The 19,696-nt window shown below is 59.4% G+C and overlaps 1 protein-coding gene across 1 annotated transcript in view; it reads left to right on the top strand.

Moving 5' to 3' along the window:
- Positions 1-19,282, top strand: part of COL9A3 (collagen type IX alpha 3 chain) — a gene marked incomplete at its 5' end in the record, with an annotated part of 20,066 nt that extends 784 nt beyond the window's left edge. Inside the window, 29 exons of the mRNA XM_008069597.1 lie at positions 250-445; positions 597-650; positions 1,760-1,795; positions 2,084-2,107; positions 2,332-2,385; positions 2,726-2,779; positions 3,120-3,161; positions 4,479-4,535; positions 4,934-4,987; positions 5,703-5,756; positions 6,357-6,410; positions 6,805-6,858; positions 7,172-7,225; positions 7,843-7,896; positions 8,624-8,677; positions 8,782-8,835; positions 9,108-9,152; positions 9,265-9,318; positions 9,398-9,451; positions 10,018-10,071; positions 10,198-10,269; positions 11,691-11,726; positions 12,458-12,502; positions 14,052-14,084; positions 14,249-14,395; positions 14,533-14,587; positions 15,314-15,496; positions 17,892-17,969; positions 19,092-19,282. Of these exons, the coding sequence (XP_008067788.1) occupies positions 250-445; positions 597-650; positions 1,760-1,795; positions 2,084-2,107; positions 2,332-2,385; positions 2,726-2,779; positions 3,120-3,161; positions 4,479-4,535; positions 4,934-4,987; positions 5,703-5,756; positions 6,357-6,410; positions 6,805-6,858; positions 7,172-7,225; positions 7,843-7,896; positions 8,624-8,677; positions 8,782-8,835; positions 9,108-9,152; positions 9,265-9,318; positions 9,398-9,451; positions 10,018-10,071; positions 10,198-10,269; positions 11,691-11,726; positions 12,458-12,502; positions 14,052-14,084; positions 14,249-14,395; positions 14,533-14,587; positions 15,314-15,496; positions 17,892-17,969; positions 19,092-19,282 (1,996 nt within the window). The remainder of the gene's footprint in view (positions 1-249; positions 446-596; positions 651-1,759; positions 1,796-2,083; positions 2,108-2,331; positions 2,386-2,725; positions 2,780-3,119; positions 3,162-4,478; positions 4,536-4,933; positions 4,988-5,702; positions 5,757-6,356; positions 6,411-6,804; positions 6,859-7,171; positions 7,226-7,842; positions 7,897-8,623; positions 8,678-8,781; positions 8,836-9,107; positions 9,153-9,264; positions 9,319-9,397; positions 9,452-10,017; positions 10,072-10,197; positions 10,270-11,690; positions 11,727-12,457; positions 12,503-14,051; positions 14,085-14,248; positions 14,396-14,532; positions 14,588-15,313; positions 15,497-17,891; positions 17,970-19,091) is intronic.
- Between the last annotated feature and the right edge of the window lie 414 nt (positions 19,283-19,696).

Below are 19,696 nucleotides of genomic sequence, written 5' to 3'. Positions count from 1 at the left end.
GGGCCCTGGAGGAGTCAGGGCCTAATTGCTGTTCTCCAGCTGGGCCTGCTCAAGTGGGAAGCCCAGTCCTGATAGAAGTCTCCAGAAGTCCTCAGCAGGGATCCTTTGGCCTTCATCCCAGACCCTGTTAGCATCTGGTGAGGACAGAGCCAGCCCACAGCAGAGGCGGAAGTCCTGCCAGCTTATCCAGGAACAAATGCTCATTATCAGGCCCCCTGCCCACCACTGGCCTGGGTCCTGTGCCCCCAGGCTGGCCACGTCAGTCATCGCGGGCTCAAGGCTAGGCCCCAGCACCCCTTGGTTAGAGCCAGAGCCAGGTCCGAGACGTGAACTGGTCCAACTGGGCTGGCTCCCACAGAGCCTGACTCCAGCTGGTGCCTCTGTTGCTGGCTTCATGCCAGCTATCCGTGCCCCCCCCCCCCCCCAGAGCCTCAGGGCCCACCAGGTGACAGCAGGCGAACTGAGAGAGGGGAGTGCCTGGCCCACGGTCTCCATCTCCCAGAACTCAGGGGAAGGGTCCATCGCTCATTCTGACTTCTGGGGCAGCCTGTGCATCCCACGTGGACCCTCCAGCCTCCCCCTACCTCTCTCCCCAGGGTCTGACCGGAAGGGATGGACCCGCTGGACCCAAGGGTGCCCCTGGAGAACGGGTAAGTGCTTGCACCGTGCCCCACAGCTTCAGTTCAGAGGCAAGACCCAGCCAGGGGGTGTCCAGGTAGAGTGTCCCATGTCCACTGGCCATGGCACTGGTAGTTCTGTTGGCAGCTGTCACAACGGGCACCATCTGAGTCCTGGGCCTGCAGTGGGGTGGAGCGGTGGGCAGGAGGGCAGAGTGCTGGTGTCCAGCCCTGTGGCTGCCTCCCCGTCCACACCTACATCTGGCCAGAGTCATCCTGGCATTCAGATGTAGCAGGGATAGCTGGTATGGTATGACCCACCCCCTGCTCCTCCTCCCCCTCAGGTGTCCCTGCGGCCCCCAGAGCCCTGAGTAAATCACTGGTGGGGGCCCACAGTCACCTAGTCTGCCAGTCCCCCTGATCTGACCATCATCCACTAAGTCCTACCCTGACCAATTGCACTGTCTTGGCATGGCTTCCCCTCGTGCCTCCCACATACAAAACCAAAGCCTGCTTTTCTCTGCTTCCCTTGGAGAAGTGTTGCTGGTCAGTGGGTGCTTCCCACCCTGTGCACACGGCACAGGAGGTGCAGAAGGTGGGCCCTTGGGACCCCACCAGCTCTGAGGAGTATGCTGGTCAACAACAACATAGAGAAGCGGCTGCTGGTAGGCTAGGAGCCTCTGGCCTCCAGCAAGAACCAGCATGGGCAGCAGGCAATATGGAACCAGCTGCCCAGGGCTCTGGGATCCCTGACATGGGCTGAGACTGAGGTCTCTGTGGCCTCTGTAAGTTGATTACTGAGCGAACTTCCTGGAGGAGACGGACATTTGGGGCTGCTTCTGTGTGCCTTGGCCTACCCTGGGTGGCACCTTCCTGGCCCCAGCATGCCCAACGCTATGGCTGGTGGTGTCTGTCCCCAGTTGCTTCCCAGGAAAGCAGTTTTTCTGGCCACACTTCCCACCAGGACCATAGGCAGAGGGTCTATTAGGCTGCTGGGCCTCAGAGGTCCTCCATCTGTGAAGTGTGTGGGAAGTCCCCCTGCCTCCCTGGGGGGAAGAGATTTGTGATGGGCCTCCAGAGGGCTGGCGCGGTTTTGCTAGTAGAGGCTGGGCCCACACCTGACACCTGCCTTCCTTCCACAGGGAAGCCTGGGACCCCCAGGGCCACCTGGGCTGGGGGTAAGTGCTGTCTCCACCTTTCCATGGGAGTCTGAGAAGCCGAGGGTCTGGCCAAGGCAGGGTGACCTCCAGGGACCCCAAAGGTTGTTCTGGCCCAGTGGCCTGCTGCCCACCCCTGCAGTCTCTCCTAGGGACAGTCCCTGGACTGGGTTCTGGAGCCCTTCTGGGCTAGGCCATGCCTCCCCGGGGGTCTCCTCCCCAGGACTCACCTGAACCATCTTGGGGGAGGGGGCAGGGCAGGGCCCCTTCTGTGCCCAGCAGGTGCTGACCCCATGCTTGGCTTTGCAGGGCAAAGGCCTCCCTGGACCTCCCGTGAGTACTGATACCCTTGGGCCCTTGCCCAACACAAGAGAGCTTTCACACCCCAAGCTGTCCTGGGCTGGGACTCCCAAACAGTGGCTGGGGGCAGGGATCCTTGGGGACAGGGTTCTTACCACCCCATGCCTAGAGCCCTCATCCCTTCAGAGTTGGCAGACTGACCCCAGATGGAGCTCCCTGGGTGCAGAACCCCCAACTCTTACTTCACTTCCCCTTAGGGAGAGGCAGGAGTGAGCGGCCTTCCAGGTGGCATCGGCCTCCGAGGCCCCCCGGTGAGTGGCTGCACCACACCATCCTCCCTCGGAACAGACTCATTTGTGGCTACACCACATGCTAAACTCAACTCTTGGGGACCCTCTTACCTGGCCCTCCCTTCTCCCTCTTCCTCCCTCTTCTTCCTCCTCTCCTCCTTCTTCCTCCCCCTTCTTGTGGGGTGCTGGCAGAAGCAGCCACTAATGATTGGGAAAGGGACAGACCAGACCTCAGGATGCACAGACACCGGCTGAGACCATGGGTGGGGGAGGCAGGTGGGAGCCAGGAGTGTCCTCTCTGGGCAGAGCTAGTAACCTCACTCAGGCAGGGCTGGCCCTGCTCTAATTCATCTCCTCCCAGGGACCCTCTGGACTTCCAGGCCTCCCTGGCCCCCCGGGACCACCCGGACCCCCTGTAAGTACTGGGCAGGGACTAATGTGCTAGGTCAGAGTTCACCCCGAAGCCCCTGCCTATCCATGCCCGGAGAGCCCCTGGTCCTAACCTGACATTGCCAGGAACAGATGAATGGGGGACAGTGACTGTGGCTCGGCTGATGAACTTACAGATGGTCAGGGTTCAGGCCTCCACCACCTTACCCCAAGGACATTGTCCTATGCCCTGGGATGGGCCAGCAGCCCCCAGCACTGGCCACTTGGGGAATAGGATGAAGGATCTTCGAGTCCCCTGGGGAGATTGTGGTCAGAAGGTGGGTGGATAGAGGGCAGGGGATGTCAGCTGTCTCTCTCTGATTCAGGGACACCCGGGAGTCCTCCCCGAAGGCGCTGCTGACCTTCAGGTGGGCACTGGCAACCACAGGTGAAGGGGGAGTGGTCTGACCTGCAGACAGGCTCATCTGCTCCAGGAGGGCAGGGCCTGGGAGCTCCGTGAGGATGGGGCTCAGCACCAGGCACAGCCGAGCAGACAGCTCAGCCTCCCACCCCCCACCATATAGTCCTGCACCAGTCCACCAACCCCCACGGAACCCCCAGCTGCATGGAGCCATGTACACCTAGTTAATCACAGTCACATCAAACAGAAGGTCAGCGTGTCCTCTGCTTGAGCCATGGGGTCCCCTCACCCTCAGGGCAGGCGGCAATGGCATTGGGCAGGCCAGACAGGACAGCTTCTTTACTGCAGAAATTTCCAGACTCAAACCCAGGACTCACTTCTACCTTGATCTTTGAGCCTTGTTCTTGTTTTTTTTTTTTTTTTTGAGTTGGAGTCTCACTCTGTCGCCCAGACTGGAGTGCAGTGGCCGCTCCCGGCCACCGCAGCCTCAACCTGCTGGGCTCCGGCAATCCTTCCGCCTCAGCCTTCCAAGTAGCCGGAATTACAGGCATGCGCTACCATGCCCGGCTGATTTTTTTATTTATTGTAGAGATGAGGTCTCGCTGCCCAGGCGGGTCTCGAACCTGCGGGCTCAGGCAATCCACTCACCTCAGCCTCCCAAAGGCGCGGGATTACAGGCTGAGCCACTGAGCCCGGCTGAGCCTTGTTCTTGTGTAGCAAGACAGCAGGCTCAGGAGCCCCAGGTTGTGTCTCTTCCCTATGCCATCTGCGGTGACTTTGCACTGCCTCCCCATGGAGAGGTCTCCTAGTTTTGAAGGAAAAATCTAGCCTGGTTTGGCTAGCCACGGGGGGCTGACTGCTAGGGTCCTCCACGCCCCACAGCTGTCTGTCCCGGGAGGAAGGGCTTAGGGATCTGCCATTGGGGGTGGCTGTGCCCATTGCAGCCCTGGGACAATCTAGAACCTTCCTAGGTTCCCCAAGCCTCTGTCCTGGAGCATAGAGCCCAAAAGCCACCCGCTGTGCACATTCCTGCACTGAAGGGCCCTTTCCTGACAGTGTGCAGGATGAAGGCCCCTTTGTGACCGGCAGCCACCAAGCTGAATGGCTGCTTTGAAGCTGGGTCTGCCGCAGGCTGAGAAACCGGAGCTGGCTGGGGGATGGTCTGGCTCCTGGCAGCCCTCTGGCTCGGCAGGCGTGGCAGGAGGCCCAGTCTGGTCATCCAGGCCTCTTGATCCCTGCAGACTGGGCTCCTCAGGGCCCCTCAGATGCTGACGTTGGGGTCTTACTCTGCTTGGGAGTGTCTAATTGCTCTATTTCCCAACAGTGTCCAAGTATCTGCCCACCAGGACCCCCTGGACCCCCAGGAATGCCGGGGTTCAAGGTGAGTCCCTGGTTGAGGCAGACCTAGCACATCTCACTGGGCAGGGGCTGTGAGCCTGGGGGACAACCTGGCCCTGGTCCCAGGTTGGCACCCCCAGCCCACCTGCTGCCCTCTGTGACACACTGGAGATGGTGTGACCGGACCAGGCTACAAAGGACAGAGAAAAGGCAATGTGCCCATACTCTCCACCCAGCTTCACCCCCTCCTTACAGCTGAGGACCCTCAAGTGGGTCACCGCGCTTCTGGGCCTCAGTTTTCCCATCAGGGCTCAGGTCTGTGGTGCTGCCCCTGCAGGGAGGCTGGGTCCTGGGCCGACCTGCCCCACAGACCTGGTTTCCGAGCTGCGGGGGAGGCATCCAGGGATCTGGGTGGGGCCATGACTCCCGCATTCGCTCTAGGGCCCTACTGGCTACAAGGGGGAACAGGGAGAAGTCGGCAAGGATGGCGAGAAGGTAAGCTGGGCTGGCCATGGGCTGGTGGCAAGTGGGCGGGACCAGACATCCCCTGGGGTGCAGCAGTGAGAGGGCGGGACCAGGGACACCTGGGGCATGGCAGTGAGAAGGCTGGGCCAGGGACCCTGGCAGGATCACACCCTGACTGGCACCTCCTGTGTGTGTCCTTGGCGGGCCTGGCAGGTCAAGGCTGGGTGATTCGGGAGAGGGTCTCGGGACAGACCCCCACCTGCCTGACCTCACTGTGGAAGCAGCTGGGGTGGTAAGGGGAGGGCTCTGTAAGGACACCTGGCTTCAGCCTGGAGTATCCCCTTCCCCGCCCTGTGACCACTGCCCCTGGAGGGCATTTGACCATCCTCACCACAGCTGGGGATGAGGTCTGGGATGCCCTTACAGAGGCAAGAGTGGTCAGATGATTGACCCTCACAAGCACAGCAGAGGGGTCCCTGCTTGGTGGGGAGGAGGGGCCTGGGCAAGGCCAAGGGGCTGTGCTGGAATGGAGACCTTGGACCCAGCCCAGGCAGGGGCAAGCCACTGAAACCCATGTGACCTCCTGGGAGCCAGGAGCAAGGGGACCCCCTCACAGAGGCTCTGAGGCTCTACTGTGGCATGAGTGTTGCCCCTAGCTGCTCCAGTGTAGATGGCAGGACTGGCAGGCACCAAAGGTACTGGAGAACCTGATGGCTACTGACCACCACTTCCTTCCCCACTACAGGGTAACCCTGGCCCTCCTGGGCCTGCTGGCATCCCGGGCACCGTGGGGCTACAGGTGAGGCCAGGAGGGGTGAGGATGACGGGATGGGAGCTCCCTGGACAGCCACCCTTGAGGGTGCTGCTTAGGCTGTGGGACAGGTAGCCATCACCCAGGCACAGGGCACATGTGGGCCGGGGCTCCTGCCTCTTCAAAAAGCCTGAGCTGAGGCCAAGGAGGCCCTGAGTTGAGGCTGAGAGGTCTCTAAGCTGAGGCCGAGGTGGCCTGAACTAAAGCTGAGGCCTGAGCTGAGGCCAAGGAGAGGCTGAGCTGAGGTCAAGAGGCACTGAGATAAGGCCAAGGGGTCCCTAAGCTGAGGCCGAAGGTGGCTGAGCTGAGACCGAGGAGCCCTGAGCTGAGGATGAGGAGGGCTGAGCTGAGGCCGAGGAGACCCTGAGTTAAGGCTGAGGAGGCCCTGAGCTGAGGCTGAGGGGGGCTGAGGCCAAGAGGTTCCTGAGTTGAGACTGAGAGGGTCTGAGCCAAGGCCGAGGAGGCCCTGAGCTGAGGCCAAGGGGCCCTAAGCTGAGAACTTCAAGGAAGACATCAGGGTGCCTGGGGCCCTCAGAGGCTCCCTGGTGGGCAGCAGACCAGCCCCTGCAACTCTAACACCCTCCGCAGGGTCCCAGAGGACTTCGAGGACTGCCAGGGCCACTTGGGCCTCCAGGAGACCGTGTAAGTCCTATTGGTCCCTCGGGGAGCTGTGGGCCAGCCTGAGGTGGGCCATCCGTGTGACTGGGGGCCTGTCCCATCCCCACCTCTGACCTCAGCTTTGCTGTCTGCGGGCCTTGCTCTGGGTCCCCATTCACGAGTGTATACGTGGGTGGGGATGGGCTGAGTAGCCTCAATCCCACGCCAACATGCCCCCCAAAACCCAGGTTCCATGAGGGCTGCTGAGGCTGAGGCCAAACTGAGTGGGGGAGGGGCAGCCGGTGTGGGACCACTGAGTGGGGCACTGGGAGTCCTGGAGGAGGGAGTGCTGGTGGCAGGGCTTCTGTGATGGAGCTGGGTGGTTGGGCTGTGGCCAGACTTCAGACGGGAGGATCCCAGATGCCCCTCTCCTCTGCAGGGTCCCATCGGGTTCCGAGGACCCCCCGGAATTCCAGGAGCACCTGGGAAAGCAGTACGTATGTGGGAACTGCTGTGGGGCAGCCCTTCCCCCCGCACCCCCAGACTCCCCCCGGCAGGGCCCTGAGTTGCACTGGCCCTGCCCAGGCTGAGCTGTCCTGTGGCACTCTGAGGGGACAAGTCTGCTGAGACCCCGCTTTGTGCGAGACTTGCCTCCTTCCTTGTTTTGGGTGAAAAGTTTGGTGACCTCTGTGACTCTGGGCAGCATGTGCAGCCACCTCTGGCCTGACTGGCCCTGGAAGGGCTTCGGTCACCCCAGCCAGCTCTCCTGCCTTCTCCATGTTTACTGTCCTTCCTGTCATTTCCAGGGCGACAGAGGCGAGAGGGGCCCAGAGGGCATTCGCGGGCCCAAGGGCGACCTCGTAAGTGAGAGAACTCAATCCTCTGGGTCTTTCTGCTGAGAAATCTGATCTTACTCCTGATGGTGCTGGGGTGGGGGAACACATGAGGCACCTGCTGGGGACTTGGAGTGCTCCCCATGCCCAGGGTTTGGTGGGGTGAGCCCGGCCCTGAAGGGCCCAAGCTGTTCTTGCAGAGACCCTCCGAGGGGTCAACAGGCAGAGCACACAGACCTGACTCCAGGCTTCGAATCTGGCTGCTGATGCACTTATGTCCTGTGGCCTGGGCAGAGTGGGGTCCCCCGTGCCAAGACGGCAGCTGTGAGAGAGGAACAAGGGAACAACCCTTGGCTAAGCCCGTGAACACAAGTCCTGAGACAGCCAAGGTCTCCTGAAGTGACCGGCAGCCTCCACGCTTCCTTCCACTAAACCTCGAGCTAAGAGCGCCAGGAAGCATCCCTATGCAGCACCCATGGGACCCAAGATGCCTTCCCCCTACGCCCACAGGCCTGGGTCGGAGTCTTCCCCCCAGAGTGTTGGGGTTGGCCTGGAGCACAGCCCTGGGGTCCCGAAAGCAGCAGGAATGCATGAGGTCTTCCAGGAAGAGGGTCCTCAGGGCCCGTCACTTGTGTGTCCTTTAGGGCAGAGCTGGTCCCAAAGGAACCCCCGGAGTGGCCGGGCCGGGAGGAGAGCCGGTGAGTACACAGACTGCCCATGTCGTGGTCCCCTCAGCTAAACTTCCTGTCCACGAAGCTGCCTCCCCTCTCCCAGGAAGGCATTCTCCTTCCTGGGCTCTGGCTGCACTAGGCTAGCGTCACCGCGTGTGACCCCCAGAAAGTCCCGCGCTGGGTTTAACACCCTGCTGCTGCCCTCATGATGGTGGGAATGACAACTGAGCAGCCCTTGCATTTCCATTCTGTGAGACCACAGTTCCACAGCTGCCAGGAGCTGGGTCTGACTGCTTGTGTAGAAGTAGGGTGGGGACTGGGCATGCCCACATGGAGGGCACAGAGGTGGGCTCTCTGTGGGCCTTGGGCACCCTCCTCCCTGCTGTGTGACCACAGCTCATCCCAGGCCTCAGTTTTTCTCTCCTATAAAACTTACCACAACAGAACTTCTCCATGGGCGCTGTGACCACTGGGTGTGCTTTCCACATGCTGGGGGAAGGCGTGGCCTGAGTCCTTAGTGATACCTGCGCTGCCCATCCCACCCTCTGCCCTTCACCCACACCACCTCTCCTGCATGGCCTCTGAGGGCAGCACAGGTTGCCATGTGGCCACCTCAGTCATGAAGAAACCACAGATACCCCCCAGGGTTCAGGGGGCAGACCCAGGTCTGGGGGATAGGGAGAGGGGCTGACCAGGACAGGACAGTGGGTGGTGTGGCCCCTGCCCAATAAGCCACAGCGTCCCTTGTCCCCAGGGCATGCCGGGCAAAGACGGCCGGGACGGTGTGCCAGGACTGGATGGCGAGAAGGTTGGTGCTGGGGCTGGGGGTGTGAGGAAAGGCAGGGGGTGGAGGAAGTCCAGCCTCCTGAGGCCTCCTCACCCTTGTCCCACACCTGATCGCTGTCCTCACAGGGAGAGGCAGGTCGCCACGGTGCCCCAGGAGAAAAGGGCCCCAATGGGCTGCCGGTGAGTGTGGGCCAGGCCGGGTGGACTGGTCACCAAGGGACTTTCTATGGGGTTCCTGGGGCTGTCCCCATGGGGGACCCTGCAGGCTCTGCATTTGGTGGGGAAGCTGTGGGAGCCCCAGGTTGGCAGGGCTGGAGGAGTCAGTCCCGCTCCGTGGGGGCTGCATCTCGGGCCCCAGGCATGCTCCCAGTGTCCCATGCCATCATGGGCTGCTGCTCATGTGCCCGCGGCCTGTGGACTCAGCAGTCCTGACCTGGCCTCTATCCCGGCAGGGACTCCCCGGACGAGCAGGGTCCAAAGGCGAGAAAGGAGAGCTGGTACGTGCTGCTTTGTGCTGCTTCCACCCGGGCATGGAGGGAGACAGGGTCCAGACCCCAGGGGACACGGGAGGGGACGAGGGCAGCGCTCACGACCTCTGTTCCTCTGTAGGGCAGAGCTGGCGAGCTTGGGGAGGCCGGGCCGTCGGGAGAGCCAGGAGTCCCTGTGAGTATCTGCCACCCTCCCCAACCCCCTGCCGTGTGCACGGGGCCCTGCTCTCATGTGCCCCTTTGCCTCCCTGCAGGGAGACCCTGGCGTGCCTGGGGAGCGCGGCGAGGCTGGCCACAGGGGTTCAGCGGTGAGTGGGTCCGAGGCACTGGTTGGGGGATAGGCGTGGAGCTTCCGGTGGGCGACTTCAGTTTTTGAGCAAGCATAGATGGCCCAGGCCCACTGAAGCCGAGGATGCCGGGAGGGGTGAGGCCCCTTCCTGTCCCTCGCCTACCAGGAGCCAGGAGCAGCAAGACCGAAGGAGGTGCCTCATCCTCAAGACTTTTGTGCTGAGGCCCAGCCTCCAACCCTAGAAGTCCAGGTGGAAATTACCCAGGCCTTGCAGCCTCGAAGACCAAGATGATGACAGTGCCAGTCAGAGGGCCCTGGGCATGTGTGTGGGTGTCTGGCACCAGGGTTGGCCTGGCAAGTAGGGTCCAGGGGTGCTGAGCCCTGAGACCCCCTGAGCTTACCCCAAGAGGTGCCCCTGCCTCTGTCCCCAGTAACTCAGCCCAAGGACAGCTCCCTTGTCCACCCAGCCCTGGGGGAGGCAGGACTGGGCTAGGCCTACCCTACCCAGACCACAGAGGCTCCCGAGACCCTCAGGGACCCCTCAGACCTCAGGACACCCACTTATACCCCATTTTTGCCTTTCAGGGGGCCCTTGGCCCGCAAGGCCCTCCTGGGGCACTTGGAGTCCGAGGCTTTCAGGTAGGTGAGGGTGGGGCAAGGTGACTAGCATACCCAGCCAGGGGTGGTGAGACTGGTGGGGCAGGTTGGATGGGGTGGGCCCCTGACTGGGCTCCCATGAGCACTGACAGTGGGATCCTTCCACAGGGCCGGAAGGGCAGCATGGGAGACCCCGGACTCCCGGGCCCCCAGGGCCTCCGAGGTGATGTGGGCGACCGGGTAAGTGACCCTCCTGCAGGAAGTGCCCCCACTGGACCCCACCTACCACAGTCCTGGGGAACATGGACAGAGAGGGGCACCCCTGGCTCCCCATGAGGAGTCCTCTGGACCTGCACACTTGCATGGAGGCAGCATCAGGACCCCAGACTTAGTGCCTGGTCCCTGCCCTTTCACGAGGCATCCCTCGTGGGCCAGAGGTTTGCAGAATCCTCAGACACTCTGTCTCCTGCCCCATGTAGCAGCCTGATAGGGCCACCACACATAGTCGGTGCTCAATAGTCAGGTGGGGGAGAGACAGCTCCAGGCACCCTATGGCTGCTGCCGCCTGGGCCAGCTGAGGCGTCACTGTCAGGTCCACCTGCCATACAACAGGTGGGAACACCAGCATCCCCAGTGATGGTCGCAGTCACAGCTTCTGGCTCATCCAGACTCTCCTAGTCTCCCAGTAGACCAAGATGCTGGATCCCAGGGGTCAGGGTACAGGGGAGCCATGGGGCTTGTCCAGGGTCCAGGTGTTGGGGGGCAAGGCCTGGGCCACCAGGAGGGCTGCCTGTGGGTCTGGTCTGGGCCCGGGCCCCAGTCCCAGTCATGTCCTACCAGGTCCTTGGAGACCTTGAGGACTTCATGTGCCAGCCATGGTCCCCTGCTGGGCAGGGACAGAACCATCTTCTGACATGTACACAGGGCCCGGGAAGGCTCCAGGCCTGGCTGCAAATGCCCCTTCACCCAGGGTGGAGGTTGGGGCTGTAGACACCCGCCTCCCACAGTAGGGACAGCAAGTCCTGCATTAGCCTCCAGGCAGGAAATTCTAGAGGTTGGGACACACCATCAACCCTGGGCCTCAGGACATGGCAGGGCTGGGCATGGCTGGGACCCACGTAGGGCCGGCTGCAAAGTTCCTTTCCCTTTGGATCTGCGAGTCGGCATTTGGGGTTCTTGGCTGCTGTATGAGCACAGGGACATCCTGCCAAAGGGTCCCAGCAAGTCCCAGACATGCCATCCGTGTCGGAATCCGATGGGAGGGTGACAGACAGGAGCTGTGGGGTTAGACACAGTGATTCCACCATGCTGAAATTGCCCTAGGGCTGCATGTGCACAGACTTGCATACGATACACGGCTACCACAAACCACATGGAACATAAAAGCCACAAGACCACAAGGCATGACTCAAGGGGGCTGTGAGGAGACAACAGCTCTTTGGGTGGGACCTGGGGCACTGGCAGGACACCCACGTGGGGCAGTGTGTCCAGAGCTGTCCCTTGTGATCTGTGGACGGGAGCTTGGCCTTCAGCCCATGTCAGGGGCTGGCGTGCACAGTAGCGCCTTGTGCCGTCAGAAGCGAGTGCAAGGGGTGGTTGCCATTCCTGGGCCCAGGAGGGATTCCTGTGAGTCCTCTAACCTGCATCTTCGTTTCACCCAGGGCCCAGGAGGCATGACAGGCCCCAAGGGAGACCAGGTGAGTGGATGCCTATGGCCATGGTGAAAGTTGTGACTGCTCAGCTGCCTGCTGTTCACAGAGCTCTGCCCGTTGGCTCTGTGGCCCTGGGTCTGTTTTGAGAACTCTTGAGCGTTCCTCATGTCTCTTCCTCTTTGTCTTTCCTGGTCACTCTCTGGCTCCTGTCACTCCTGCTGCTTGGGGCATGTGGCCCTGGGGCAGGGATCAGGGGCAAGCTGCCTTCCTGGTGCTCACAGCTAGCAGGCAGACATCCCCAGTATGACCATGGGTGCAGCAGGGGCTGCCTCTGGTCCGGGTGGCACCCATAGGTGCTCTCACAGGGAAGGCGGACTTCCTGTTGTCCTGGAACAGTGATTTTGTGGGAGAGGCAGGTTGCAGAAGCAGGTCGAAAACGCTTGTCTTCTCTCTGGAGACGCGCGAGGGTGGGGGCCTATCTGTGCTGGCCAAGGACCCGCAGCAGTCTCACTGCATGCCAGGGTCTGCTTGGCAGAAAAGCTTCATTATGCAAATAGGTGACCCCAGCTCTGTGACCACCTGAGGCCTCGAGTGCAAGGTCCTGGTGGCCCCGGGAGCTGGTCTAAGAGCAGGTCCTGAAAAGGCCAGTCCTAAGCCCAGACTCAGGCTCAGTCTCAGGCAGAGGCTACATGCCAAGGCTTGAGGACACTGGCTCAAGGTGTGAAGTCCATGAGAGGCACCAATGGTTCTTTTAACTTTGGGCATATAATTTCCAGGGTGTTGCTGGTTCTGATGGCCTTCCTGGGGACAAGGGAGAGCTGGTGAGTGTGACGTTAGCCCTGCTAGGAATAACACACAATAATCAAGCCACACTGGGTGGGGACTGTCCGTGGATCCCGAGGAAAAAGTCAGTCGTCTGGGGAGGATGTGACAGAGGCAGGGCCGGCCCGAGGCCCTGGCCTCCTATCACCCCTTTGCAAGTCCCAGGAGGAAGGCAGCCCACAAGTTACGGGGTCTCCACCTCTGCCCTCACATGGTATATGACCCGCTTGAACGCGGCTGCCTCTAGGGCCCTTTGGCATGAATTAGTCGCAGTTGAGTTTTAACCACACAAAACTCTGTTTCCACGGGGCTCAGACTCAGGCGTAGTAAAGTCCTTGAGCATCCACTAACAGACTGGCACTCCCTCTGGAGGCCAGGGAAATGGCACAGCCACAAGGTCGGAGGGAAAGGAGACCCCCTGTCATTCAGGGGGCCCAGGGTGTTCATTCTGTCACCAAGTCCTTCTGTGTCTGGGTTTCCCCTAGGGGTATGGGCTCTGGCAAAACCCTCGTAGTATAAATGTGCTGTGCCTCAAGCCAAAATCATCTCAGCTGTGTGTGTTTTGTTTTGGTGAATTCTTGGATGGCCTGGACAAACAGACCCTGGAAATCTCAGGAACAGCCCTGCCAGCCACATCACTGGTGGGGTGGTGGGTGATGTCCAAGGGGATGGAGTCTCCTCAGCTGGGAAGCTCAGTGCTTTGTCCTCCACTTCGTAGCGGACTGGCTGTGTAAGATGACACCCACCCCTCCACGCTTCCTGACGTGGCCGTGGCCCATCAGGAAGCTGGCCTGACCAAGGTGTCATGTGCAGGACCAGGTACTTCACCTGCTCTCTGGTGATATAACCGTCCATTCTCTGGGCTTTAAGAGACACCACAGACTGGGTAATTTACAAGAAAAGAGATGTATTTTGCTTGTAGTTCCGGAGGCTGAGAAGTCCAAGGCTGAGAATGCATTTGGCAAGGACCTTCCCATGAAAGGGCCAAGAGCATGCAAAAGAAAAGGGGTGGAGCTTGTCCTTTTATCAGGACCCACCCCTGAGACCACAGCGTGATTCCTGGTGAGGGAGAGCCTCATCCAGCCACCTCATCAAGGTCCCACCTCTTAACAGCATCCCAGTGGTGATCATATTTGAATATGCATGGGGAGGGGGGCATTCAGGCTACAGAAGACTGCCTATGACATGGCTCACAGTCTTTCCTGAGGACCAGGGATGGGGGCCCCGAGTTTCAGGACAGAGACGCTCAGTTCAGCATTATTTGCAGCAGTAACAACAACAAAAGGATGTGAATGTGTATAAGAGACAATAATCATTCTTTAGGGAAAGTAAGTTTTAAAAAACATCAATGGTTGAACAACCTCAGCAATATGAAGTGTGCACAGAAGACTACAAAGAATGCCATGGCCAGGGTTGCAGTGTGGTCACTAGCAGGTGTGGGTGACCAGATCTTCTGTGTCCTCAACTGACAACATGCCCACAGTCCCCAGTAGCCCTTCCGGTCCACTAACAAGTGCAGAGTGCTGAACGCAGCTCTTCTCTTCACAGGGTCCTAAGGGCCCCGTGGGACCAAAAGGAGAGGTGAGTGTCTGGGATGTTCCCACAATAAGACCCAAAGGAGCCTGCTGGCCTCCTGCCCACTGGGCAGCCCAGCGCTGAGCGTAGGAAACATGATGTGGCTGCGCCAGGCCAACAGGGCTCTGTGCCGGGCAGGTACCTCCACTTCTGTGCTGTTATCTCCACAGTCTGGCAGTCGAGGGGAGCTGGGCCCCAAAGGCATCCAGGGGCCCAACGGCACCAGCGGCGTCCAGGGTGTTCCAGGCCCCCCAGGGCCCCTAGGCTCCCAGGGCATCCAGGGCATCTCTGGCATCACAGGGAAGCCAGGAGTCCCGGTACGTGGCTTCTCCTTTATCAACATGTGGCTCTTGGGCTTGACACCTTTCTAAGCAATCTGGGCTCCTTGGGCTGTGAAGGGGGAAGGCCCTAAGAGGTGCTGCCCCCACACTGAAAGCTCACGGCTCTATTTCAGGGGAAGGAGGCCAGTGAACAGCGCATCCGGGAGCTGTGTGGGGGGCTTATCAGCGGTAAGTCCCCCGGGGGTGGGTGTGTTTGTGGGGTGGGCTGCCTGCTGGGTCTCAGCAAGGCCGACACACAGAGCCTCTGCTCCCCTGCCACTGTCCAGTCAGAATGAGCCACGGGCCCAGCCCTGCCTGTCAGCCTCAGGGTCTCCCCGTCCCAGGAGTCACACAGTGCCCAGCCCACAACAGAGCCCCAAAGTCCCATGGGTACAAGGGACAGAGGTAGGGCCCTCTGCCCAGGGCAGCTACCAACCTCCCAGACACACGCTTCACCCTCTAACTCAGGGTCTGAGGCTCCAAGAGGACGGGGTTCCCTCCCCAGCCCCAAAAGGATGTAGACTCCCCCTCCAGCCCCAAAAGGATGGGACTCCCTCCCCAGCCCCAAGAGGACAGGGGATCCCTCTCAAGCCCCAAGAAGATGGGGACCCCTCTCCAGCCCCAAGAAAACAGGACTCCACTTCAAACCCCAAGAGGATGGGGCTCTCTCCCCAGCCCCAAGAGAACAGGGACCCCTCTCAGTCCCAAGAGGACAGGGACCCCCCTCCAGCCCCAAGAGGATGAGGACTCCCCTCTCCAGCCCCAAGAGGATGAGGACCCCCCTCCAGCCCCTGCATTGGCTACACACCCAAGCAGTCAAAACTCTCTCAGCCAATCAGGAGGAAGGCAGCACTGTGTTGGTAGACGTGCTTCCGGCACACTCTGAATAAATGCTTGCGCCCTTGTTTCCAAAAGAGCAAATTGCCCAGCTGGCCACACACCTGAGGAAGCCTCTGGCGCCAGGTTCCATTGGCCGGCCCGGCCCGGCTGGTCCCCCTGGGCCCCCTGGCCCCCCAGGCTCCATCGGCCACCCTGGTGCACGAGGACCCCCTGGATACCGTGGTCCCACAGGGGAGCTGGGAGACCCAGGACCCAGAGGTGAGCAGTGGACCCCAGGCCACCATCGCTCTGCTATAAAAATGCCATAAAAGATTGAGTAATGATGGGACACTGCTTTGAGGGTGGGTCAGGCATCCTCGGGTAACTCTGGAACACCGTCGGGCCTAGCACGGATAACTCCTCGTTAATTTTGAGAACTAGAACTTGGTTTTAAAATGTGAACATCTCCCCAAGCCTGTGGGTGAGGTGGATTAAAGTATGAGGGTGAATTAGCAGCTGCATCTGCACTAGAGCCACGCCTTCATGGAACAGGAGGAGACACAGACTGGGCTGAAAAGCCAAAGCTCTCTCCATTGAAGGACCACAGAGAACTCGGGATGCCTTAATTTAGATGTGAGATGAAACTTGTTGGCAGATGGTGCTGACCAGTTAAGACAGCTTCGGGGCCAGAAGCAGAGAAACACACAGTGTTGCATGAATGGCTGGACACTAACCTTTCACAAACAGGTCTTGAAAATGCAGTTTATTCTAAAACCACAACTGTGCCCAGCAGGGCCCGCGTCCAGGCAGCCGGCTTTGCACCCAAGTGAAGATTTAAAGCCACAATCCCAGCTGCTTTCAAGTGACCAGCCTAGGGATTTCTTGCTTCTCAAGAACAGCTGAAGTGAAAAAGTGTCTAAGGGAAACCTAACTCTGAGTTCCTTTCTTCATCTGAGATGGAAATTTAATCTCAGCAGGGAAGTCCGTTATGCACCGTGAGCACGGGCATGCAGCTTCTCTTTGAGACACTTAAGAGGGCCTGGGGTTTCAGGCCCGGAAGGCAGACAGGGCCAATCCACCTTGCCCACAGGCGACATCCGTCCCCTAGGGACCCTCCAACCACTTCATGTTGGAACCTTCATGGAGGTACGACCTTTTCAGGCTGTCTGGGCTAGTCCTGGGCCACGTGGGGCTGCGGTCTTCAGAAAGAGCCCATGCAAGATCTTCCCACGGGGACCTGAGTTCAAGACTGTTGAAAACAAAATTCACAAAGAATATTTGTCACCTTCCCCGGTTCTCTCAGAAAACAGCACGATGTTAGTGAAACACCACAGAGGCCACACAGCCACGCGTGGTCACTGCACATCCCCCGGGCTGCTGCGCCTTCTAATTTGAGTCTGAAGACAGGCGGGTTGTGGGGGAGCGTCTCCTGGGAGAAGGCTCTTGGAGCCCATCTCTGCACGCAGGCATGGGAGACCCAGAGGTTGTTGTGGGGATTAAATGGGAATATATGTGCATGGCTGTACACATTGCAGTCCACTGTCACTGCTGTGCCTCCGTGTCCCCTCCCTGGAAAAGCAGCCCTGGGCAGGAGTACATCTCCCCAACCCAAGGACACAGCATGTCAGGCCAGTCACATCAGATTTCTTGGGCACCAGAGGCCCGTAAGGCCCACTGCCCACCAGGCGGCCCACAGGAGAGGCCCACCATAGTGCCAAGGTCACCCTGCCAGCAGCCATGTGGGATGTGTGAGTGGGCAGTGCTGCTCCATGACCTCAGTACTGTGGTCATACCTGTGCTTCTCATGGACTCAGAAGGGAGGATTGGGAAAAACACTGGCCAACCCCAGCCAGAACAAGGTGGCGATGCTGTCAGATACCAGGCAAGACACAGATCACTGCGCTGAAGAAGGATCCCTTGGCCAGGAGTGTAACTCCAAAATGACAGACATATCTCATGCTTCAGAACATGCAAAGCCCGTGCCAATAATCTGCAGTCAGTAACAGATTAAACGTTAGCACACCTGTTACCATAACCGCAGCTCATGCAGCCCAAACCCAGAGGCGTGACATTGGCACAGCCATCAGAGACACATTTAAAGCACTCTCAGGTGACTCATGGGCCAAAAGTCAAATGGAAAATATGATTGCAAATAAGTCCCCAACTACTTAATAGGCACAGATATTTTGAACAAAACCAAAATCTCAGCCAAGCTGGCCACGAGGGCCAGGGAGGTACTGGCCAGCAACAGGGGTGTGTCCTGAGCAACGAACGGGTCGGCAGGGATGTCACTGCTGTGTGAGCATCAGAGTCCTCACACATTCCTGGGTGGGGCGTGCTACCCACCTGAGCAGTGCCTGTGGCCCCTGGGCTGCACAGCACATCACTATGGGCAGCTGTCACACAGTGGTGTCTGTATGTAAACGCATCCCGGCGTAGAAAAGGTGGAGGGAACACACGGTGCCCCATCTTGTGGGGCCGCCATCTCATGGCACATGGTTGCACACAGGAGATCTTCTTGCCAGATGTGTCAAGCTCTACTTTTCTAAACGGTCCCACTTCAGAAAAGCTTGTCAAAGGAGGGCACCCAACTTGCTAGAAGGTGGGATCCAGCGCTGCCAGATGGCTGTGCAGACATTCTAACCATGTGTGTGTGTGTCCAACGCCCCTACAGGAAACCAGGGAGACCGAGGAGACAAGGGCACAGCAGGCGCAGGGCTGGATGGGCCTGACGGCGATCAGGGACTCCCAGGTACGAGCTGCGTGATGTCTCCCACATCTGTGACTTCATCTGGGGGCAGTCGGTCATGCACACGATGCACTTTCTTATAAAGGAAATGGTTCTTTCTCTTGGCAAAGCAATCTTAGAGGCAAGTCTAGGCATCATCTTGGTAACCACTTTGAACGTGACAGTGTAATCCAGAAACAGGTCCTCCTGTTTTTATTTTAGCCGAGGGGATTTGGTTACACTGTCTCACTAAAGCATGTAGTATTTATCTCAGTTAAATTCTAATGGGATTTCCTCTTAACGGACCTACATGCTCATTGAGTTTCAACTTCTGAATGTCAGAAGTGCTTTGTGAGGGAGGAAGATAGTGTTGCTGTCCCTGGTAAAGGCCACCCCCTCAATTCCCCACCCCCATCCTAGGACCTTGTGGCTTCTAGAAGACTCTGTGCAGGACCCTTCTCACCCGCACACAAGCCTTAAATCTGGGGCATCCTGGTTTTTGATAGAACAAACACCCACTGGCTATGGCTTTCCTCCAGCGCCCTCCACCCCGCAGGTGGGCAGAGAGGGCCCCCAAACCCTCTCCTTGCCGGCCTGAGGCTACACTGAATACCCCTGGGTCCTCCTCTGCAGGCCCAGCTGTATCCACCCAGTGTCTGAGTGCTCAGGGTCTCAGGCACTATGGCTGGACCTCCACCTGTGTAGCTTTAACACATCTCCGTGTTGCCATTCCTGGGGGACACTGGCATCTGAGCTGTACCATGGCACTGCTGCTCAGGACTCTGTGCCCTCGTGCAGGTGGTGGGCTCCCCCTTTGCCCACACCCAGTCCCTCCCAGCAGGTCGGCACCATCACTCACCACAGCCTCCCTGTGGCCTCCCACAAGGTTAGCCTCCCCTCCTGCCCACCCCTCCTGTACCCCCACCCAACACACCCCTTCATCCCAGTGGTATCACCCTCCCATGGTGCCTTAATCCTCCCTGCTCCCACCACCTCCACCCCTCATAGAGGCTCTGTCCCTGCTCTCAGCCTCCTCTAGGCCAAGCAACCAGCTAGGGAAAAGAAGGGCTAGGCTGGTGTGCTCGGGGGTGAGGCATGATGGCTTTCTGGTCCTCACTGCTTCTAACTGCCTCTGCTCTGTCTCAGGCCCACAAGGTGTGCCCGGAGTCAGCAAGGACGGCCGGGATGGCGCACCCGGTGAGCCAGGACCTCCCGGTGACGCTGGGCTCCCAGGTGCTGTGGGTGCCCAGGGAACCCCAGGCATCTGTGACACCTCCGCCTGCCAAGGAGCTGTGTTAGGAGGCAGTGGGGAGAAATCAGGCTCCAGAAGCTCATAAGAACAACACGTGCGAGACAGTGAGACGATGCAGACACGCAGGCTCCTGGGCCCAGAACAAGCAGCGCTCTGTTGCTGAGGCATGGATGGCTGCAGGCAGGTGGCATCCAGGAGCCCCAGCCTGCCCTCAGCATCCTCAATGGTGATACCTGGTCACAGCCTGCACGCTTCGTGACCGGCTATCGTCCAAGGACTTGCCTACACCCACTCACAGTAGCCACACCTGTTGCCAGCATACCTCAACACAGCCCCAGGCAGAAGTCTGAAACCCAGCGTCTGAGAGCACATGGGTGTGCATACAGAAAGTTCTGTTCAATTCCATGAGATGACAAATACACAGCAGCTTGTTCACACAGCATTTGAGTAAAGACTAATATAATCCCAATAAAATTATATATTAGCTCTCCAGGTGAAT

The sequence above is a fragment of the Carlito syrichta genome, unplaced genomic scaffold (genome assembly GCF_000164805.1).
Source record: "Carlito syrichta isolate Samal-C Ts95f unplaced genomic scaffold, Tarsius_syrichta-2.0.1 Scaffold111480, whole genome shotgun sequence".
In the NCBI taxonomy this organism is placed as follows: Eukaryota; Metazoa; Chordata; class Mammalia; order Primates; family Tarsiidae; genus Carlito; species Carlito syrichta.
The sequence above is the reverse complement of the archived record's forward strand: the minus strand, read 5'-3'. Positions and strand labels throughout refer to the sequence as shown.